The sequence below is a fragment of the Lutra lutra genome, chromosome 18 (genome assembly GCF_902655055.1).
Source record: "Lutra lutra chromosome 18, mLutLut1.2, whole genome shotgun sequence".
NCBI classification, from domain to species: Eukaryota; Metazoa; Chordata; class Mammalia; order Carnivora; family Mustelidae; genus Lutra; species Lutra lutra.
Genome location: NC_062295.1, coordinates 3688020 through 3695113, shown reverse-complemented (window position 1 = coordinate 3695113; position 7094 = coordinate 3688020). Strand labels below are relative to the sequence as shown.

The 7094-nt window shown below is 55.4% G+C and overlaps 1 protein-coding gene across 1 annotated transcript in view; it reads right to left on the bottom strand.

The window, feature by feature from the left end:
• Positions 1-7094, bottom strand: part of C18H16orf96 (chromosome 18 C16orf96 homolog) — a 46723-nt gene continuing 39629 nt past the window's right edge. Inside the window, exons 16-19 of the mRNA XM_047714240.1 lie at positions 6918-7020; positions 3580-3660; positions 2728-2941; positions 1-832 (exon numbers count right to left, since the gene is read on the bottom strand). Coding sequence (XP_047570196.1) covers positions 817-832; positions 2728-2941; positions 3580-3660; positions 6918-7020 — 414 coding nt within the window. The 3' untranslated portion in view covers positions 1-816. The remainder of the gene's footprint in view (positions 833-2727; positions 2942-3579; positions 3661-6917; positions 7021-7094) is intronic.

Here is a 7094-nt window from a genome sequence, read left to right as displayed (position 1 = left end):
TGGGGGTCGGGGTGGCCCCTCCCTCCAAGCTTCCTGTAGGCCCCACCCTCTGGGGCTGGAATCTGGAGGAGCAAGGGTTCTGCCTGCAGCTCCCATCTGGGGTCAGGCCAAACCTGGCTTGTTCCCCGGCAGCTTTGAGGGGCAAGTGGGGATGGACAGGAGGGTCTGAGAATCGAGCCTGGGTGTGTGTGGGTGCCCGAGGGTGGGGACTGCAAGGACAAGCCTGGCATGGGATGCCTTTCTGGAACCGGGTCACACCTCCCTCTCCTGCTTGCTGTGGGAGATGATGGAAGTTGGGACCCTCATACCCATGTACGGCACCCAAGGAGGATAACTCCTTGAGGAGGGCTGGAGAGCTGAGGCCTCCCTGAGCAAACCGGACAGGTCACACCACCGCCCCTGCCCTCAGACCCCCTATCTTCCCAGAACACAGGGCTAAGGCACCTCGGCACACTTTGCCATCATGGAAAATATAGCGGAGGCAAGAAGGTTTGCTGTTGCTTCTCTCCTGGGACTCCTGGGAACTCACAGTGGTTCTGGCTGGTGGCTCCGGGAGGCTGACCCTGGGGTGGGGGCCTGAGTAGGGACCAGCAGGTCCACGCACCCATGTGGGCAGACAAGGCCACCCTCTAAGGAGAGCGCCAGGCCGGTCACCCTCATCCACAGTAAAAAAAAGTGAAAGATTTTATTCTGGGAGAAGTTGCCAAAAATACTCATCTGTGATATAGGGGTGGGTTGGGGTCCAGAGCTGCACCAGCCAGTGCCTGCTAAGGCATCTTGAACTGGTAAGTCGCCTGGGTCAGGAAAAACTTGGCCTCATTTAGACACAGTCCTTGGAGAAAAAAAAGAGAAGTCAGGATCTGGGAGTGGTCACAGATGAGGAGCTGGGGAAAGGGCCAGGAGACCATTAGGAAGGGGGTAGGCATGCAGTGTTCCCAGACTCTGATGGCTGCCAGGCTAGGGGATCCTCCCCCATGCCAGCCCCCTGGGCAGCTCACACCATCCCCCAACTTCCTTACCCATCTGGCAGTCCCAGGGGCCTCTAGTGGATGTTGGGGCTGGGGAGAGCCATGTCCCAAAACCATGCAGAACGAAATTTTTTAGACTATGTGTAATGTGGTAGACATGTCAGAAGTACAAGAAGCACAGAGGACACAACTAGACAGAGCCGGGAATGGAAAGGAAGAGGGAGAGAAGTTGACAGGGAGAAGGAGGGAGGAACCAGCTGCCTAAGGGGAAGAAATCAAGGCAGGCGTGCACGGTGGCAGCTGCTCGCTAAATGTCCAGATCAGGACATTACGACCTCCTGGTCTGCTCTTTGTTCCACCAAGTGCACGGGCAGTTAGCACAGGAACCAGAAGGACATCAAACAGGGGTGCAGGATTCCAGCCCTCGGTGGGAGAGAGCAGTCCCAGAATGTTCCAGGGCCGTTGCTCATGGATTGGCCAAAGAAGTAAATATAAACAACCAGGTTTTAAAAATATCCAATTCATAACCATAATTACTGGTGGGAATAATCAACATGAAGTAAAAAAAAAGGATGCACACAGTAAAATTTGTTTCCCGTGAGAAAACTGGTCTTGTTAGAAATAACGGCCCCCAAAGAAAATGTCCGTGGGGAGTGTCTGGGTGGCCCCTGGGTGGCTCAGTGGGTTAAGCCTCTGCCTTCTGCTCAGGTCATGATCTCAGGGTCCTGGGATCAAGACCCGCATCGGGCTCTCTGCCGGGCAGGGAGCCTGCTTCCCCCTCTCACGCTGCCTCTCTGCCTACTTGTGATCTCTCTCTCTGTCAAATAAATAAATAAAATCTTTTAAGAAACAAAGAAAGAAAGAGAAAGAAAATCTTAAAAAAAGAAAAAAGAAAAAAGTTGTAAAGAAAGAAAACGCCCGTGGGCAGTAGTAATTGGAACTGATTATGATAGAGTCATTTCAGCAAAAATAAAAAGGAAAGTGTTTTTATTTTCTTTTTTTTTTTCAAAGATTTTATTTATTTATTTGACAGAGAGAAATCACAAGTAGGCAGAGAGGCAGGCAGAGAGAGAGGAGGAAGCAGGCTCCCTGCTGAGCAGAGAGCCCGATGTGGGGCTTGAACCCAGGACCTGGGATCATGACCTGAGCCGAAGGCAGCAGCTTAACCCACTGAGCCACCCAGGCGCCCCGTGTTTTTATTTTCTTAATTTTTGTTTTTTAATTTTTATTTTTTAAGATTTATTTATTTATTTATTTGACAGAGAAAGAGATCACAAGTAGGCCGAGAAGCAGGCAGAGAGAGAGAGGAAGGCAGAGAGAGAGAGGAAGGGAAGCAGGCTCCCTGCTGAGCAGAGAGCCCGATGCGGGGCTCTATGGGGGGCTCGATCCCAGGACCCTGGGATCATGACCTGAGCCGAAGGCAGAGGCTTAACCTACTGAGTCACCGAGGTGCCCCAGGAAAGTGTCTTTAAAAACCACTTAGCTGTTGTATTGAAATTTGGTCAAGGAATTATATTGGCTTAGTGGAAAATTCAATCTAGAAAGCTATGTACTCCAGGAAGGGTAGGATAAGAAGGATTGTGTTGTGCGTATTTACATGCATAGAGTTAAAATAGCCACTGGGTCAAAATGAGTCCCTTATGGAGGCCCCTCCCCCAGGTGCAGGCATGCGCCTCCACCCCCTACCCCCCACCCCAGGCCAAACTCTCTCAGGGCAGGGGGAGAGAAGGAGAGGTGGGGTGCTGGACACCAGGCTCACGGATTGGTGGGCTCCTCGGAGGCCTGCATGCTGCCTCGGGACTCGAGACGCAGAAGTCTTGGGTGCCGGGTGGGCCCTGGGGCCTGCTGGGTGTCCCTTGGGGGTGGCGTCAGTGGCGGGAGCAGTGGCAGGGGCGGCAGCGATGGAGGCCGAGCTGGCATCGCAGGCGGGGGCCTGGAGGCAGCCGAGCGCATGCTGGCGTGGGGGTGCTGGGCTGGGAGAGGCAGGAAAGTCGGTGATGTGTACCAGGAACATGCTCCAGGAGGCTGGCAGGTGGGGTCCTACTTACTAAGGAGCTAGTCCCAGGCACCTTAAACTTCCCCGGGGGGTGACCCCAAATAAATGACAGAAACGGACGCTGAACCGGACATGGATCTGGAGTCCAGGATTGGGGAGGGGGTGCTGTGCCCCAGCTCCATACCGTCCGCCCGCAGAGCGGGGCTGAGAATTGCAAGGGCTGACAAGGGAGAAATTGCATGGGTGACCGCGCCCGCAGATCCCTGGCGCATGGGGCCCCAGGCAGATAGGCCCTGGAGAACGAATAGGCTCCCTATCCCACCCCTGCAGCTAGTTAGACACCTGCGGACAGACCCTGGGCCTCGGCCTCTGGGATTGGCACCGGGGCCAGGAAACCCCGCTGAAGGGCAAACTAGGGACCCAGGATGGCTGGAGGCCATGGCCAGGAAGCCGGGTGCTGGGTGGGGGTCACTCAAGGGGCCTACTCAGGCCCTGACACAGAGCAGGAGAGAGACGCATGCGATGGGGCAGGAGAGCGCCAGGCTGGGACTGGGGGGCATCGGAGACCTGCCAGAACTCCAGCTGGGCCAGGGAGTTAGGAGGGCAGATACTCACGGGGGTAGATGGGACCATAAAAGGTACTCGGGCGTTCACGATCATACAGGTTGCGAGTTGGGGGGTGTGGAACCTTCACAGCTTCGTGGGAAAGAAAGAGGAAGAGACAGTGCCGTTGAGGGGTTAGCTCTTGCAGAGTTCGCCCCCCACTCCCGGAGGCCCCGCCCCTCCTGCAAACGCCCTCCCACGGTTCCCCAGACCCGCCCCGCCTCCTCCACACACGCACCTGCCGCTCTGCCCCTGGGGAAGCCTCCCCCTCCCACCTTCCTGAGTCTAGAGTTTCTCAAGGCATAGATACTCTCGCTGGGGCCAGACCGCTACTGTGTCCCCGCCCCGACCTTCCCGTCCCTCATCGGGGGGTGTATGAATTTTTTTCTTTGAAGTAAAATTCATATTCCACAAAATTAACCATTTATTTATCGATTTTTAAGATTTATTGATTTGACAGACGGAGAGAGCACAAGCAGGGCGAGCAGCAGAGGGAAAGGGAGAAGCAGGCTCCTCGCTGAGCAAGGAGCCTGATTCGGGGCTCGATCCCAAAGCCCCAGGATTATGACCCCAGCTGAAGGCAGACTGAACCACCCAGGCGGCCCACCATTTATTTAAAAAAAAAAATTTTTTTTTGAGTAATCTCTATGCCCAACATGGAGTTCGAACTCACAACCCCGATATCAAGAGTCACATGCTCCACCAACTGAACCAGCCAGGAACCCCACAAAATTCACCATTTAAAGCAAACAATTCAGTGACATTAAGTTCATTCACAGTGGTGGGCACACACCACCTCTACCTAATTCCAGAACATTTCATGCCCCCCAAGAAAAACCCTGTGCCCATGAAGCACTCCTTCCCTGTCCCCCCCTGCCCCTAGCCCCTAGTGGTGAGGAACTTGCTCTTTGTCTCTGCAAACCAGGCCTGTTCTGGACCCTTCACAGACCCAGGGCCGTGGTCTGGCTCCGAACTTCATGCTTGAACCCAAGGCATCGCCTTTCTCCGTGTCCAGCCAAGAATCCACGACTGGTCCCCCAAACCAACGTGTGCACAAGAAGAGGGGAGTCCATGGCGGTGGAGGGGGAAGCTGTAAGAGTGAAGACGCAGGGGAGGGCCCAGGCCTGGCCCCTTGGGACGAGTTATGTGGGCACCAAGCTCCTTCCAGTAAAGGACACGGGATGGTTCCTTCTGCCTGGAGACGGTGTCCTTCCCGGGATGTCCTGACAATTCCCTCTTTGAATGTCCTTTCTTAAATAAATATTTATTTATATCTCATGGTCCCTCCTGGAGTAAAAACCCTAAGGGGGCGGCAATTTCATTTTGTCCACGTCGGGTGTCCCCGGTGCTATCCACAGAACACGCAGCACCAGTAAGGGCTGTAAGGGAGTGACCAGCCGACAGACCAGGGCCCTGAGGGAGCGGGGCCAGCAATGTGGAGTCTCCCTTCTAAGGAAGAGCTCACCGTCAGCTGCAGGAGTGAAGGTAGCCAGTAGCCTTCGCATGCTGCCGCATCAGGGCTGTTGGCGGCTCACCGCCTGGCCAGGGCTGGGGAGTGTTGGCTCAGAAGCGCCCCCACCAGGCTGGCCTGGACAGTACCAGGTCTGCTTATTATCTGAGGGTCTCTGCTGGCTCCCTCCAATTCCTCCCTGCTCTCTCTTACCCCCAGCCCCCGCCAGCCCAAACCTCTTGCATTCCTAATTCTGTCTCAAGGTCTCCATCACCCGTTTCTTGAGCCTGAATGAAGATCTAGCTCCAGTGTACTTCATGGGTTCTGGGTAAGATCAAATGCCCAGTGGAGGGGTACCCTGAGGCCCCCGCTCTGATCACCAGGTGGCACTTGGATCCCTCCACAGGTCTGAGAGTGTCTCACTGCTTCCCTGCCAGGGGAGGGATGTGGGCCCAGGGCAAAGGTTCAAAATCGAGACCTAGTGAGCCTTGGAAGCCTAGCTCTGACCCAACGCTCTCCCTGAGGTCCCACCGATGCCTTGGACTCTAAAGGTCAGAACCCGAACTCGCCACCTGACCCTGACACCTGCTCCTCCTAAGCCCTCTTCTGTGGCTTCCCCACCTCTGCAGAAGCCAGAAGCCAAGGAGCTGGGAGCCTCTCAAAGGAAGGGGACCTTAAGCTCTGGCAGATGAGAATGGTTCCCCCAGGGCTTCAAGGCAGGCACAAAGCACGGAGAGAGCCCCAAGGGTGGGAGACAGCCAGGCTCACTGACAGACGGACAAACAGTTCTGAGAGGCTGGGGACAGGGGCAGACAGGGGACACGTCATCCGCTGCCCCCCGCCCCTGCCATACACACACACCAGATTGGCCAAGGAGCCTGGACTTGGAGCATGATGCCCCTGAGATGCCCCAGTCCTAACCCTTAGAACCTAGGATCCTGAATCATCCAGATGGCCCAGTGTAATCGCAAGGCTCTGAAGAGGGAGGCTGGAGAGTCAGAGTCAGAGAAGGGGAGGTGAGGACAGAAGTGAGGTCCGAGCGAGGCATCCTGAGCTGGAGGAAGAGGCAAGGAACGCAGGAGGCTTCTGGGAGGTGGAAATGGGGAGGAAACAGAGTCTCCCCTAGAGCCAGCCCCCTGCTGGAGCCGAGGATTGGGGTTCCCCATAGGAACCAGCTGGAATGAGGGTCTTGATGCTGTAGCAAACCGAATGACTGATTCCAGATGTCCCCACTAACCCAACTATCACCTACCTGGGGCAGTAAGACAGTAAGGCCTCCTGGGTCTGTCCACATCTCTTCATCATTCCCAACCCCTTCCCAAGCTTCACCAAAGGCAGACTCACCTTTCTGAGTTCCAACTGTGCCTGGCTTCCAGCCACCACAGGATCTTTGCACCTGTTATGCCCTCCACCTGGACTGCTCTCTTTCCAACTGTTCCCTTGATCAAACTGTCCCCTATTCTATCATCAGAGGCCTCTCCTTGGACTGATGTTCTTCTCACAACTCTCCCATCCTCAGCCCAGCATCCCTCCTTCATGAGGCCATCTGGCACCCCTGCCTAGGCCAGCATCCTTTGTCTCCAGGGTCCTCCCCTCAGGTCAGCTATTCACTGGTGTTCCAAACAACAGGTCCTCACCTTTAGGTTATTTGCTTACAGTCTGCTTCTCCCACTTGTGTGGAAACCCTGGGGTGAAAGCCCATCTTTCTTTACTCTACCTTTGCCACCTGACTGGTACAGTGCCTAGCATACAGTAGAACCCCATTTCTGCAACTGGCTGTGTAAGGATGTCTCAGTCTGGGATGGGGCCAGCTCTGAGCCCTGCCTGCACCTCCTCAGACTCCCCAGCAAAGCCAAGACATCTAGGACAGGGGGTCCCATGAAGTCCTGACTCCTCTTACCTGCCAGCTCCTTCTCAACGCTGGTCAAAGGCCGTGCCCCATCCTGGCTGGTCATTCGGCCCTTGTACAGTATGCCGTCCACTCCCAGAATGTCCACCTCGGCCTGTTAGATGGCCCAGACCCCAAATCAGGGACTGTCCTCCCCTGCCTCTCTAGTACATACAGGGGCTCAGCAGA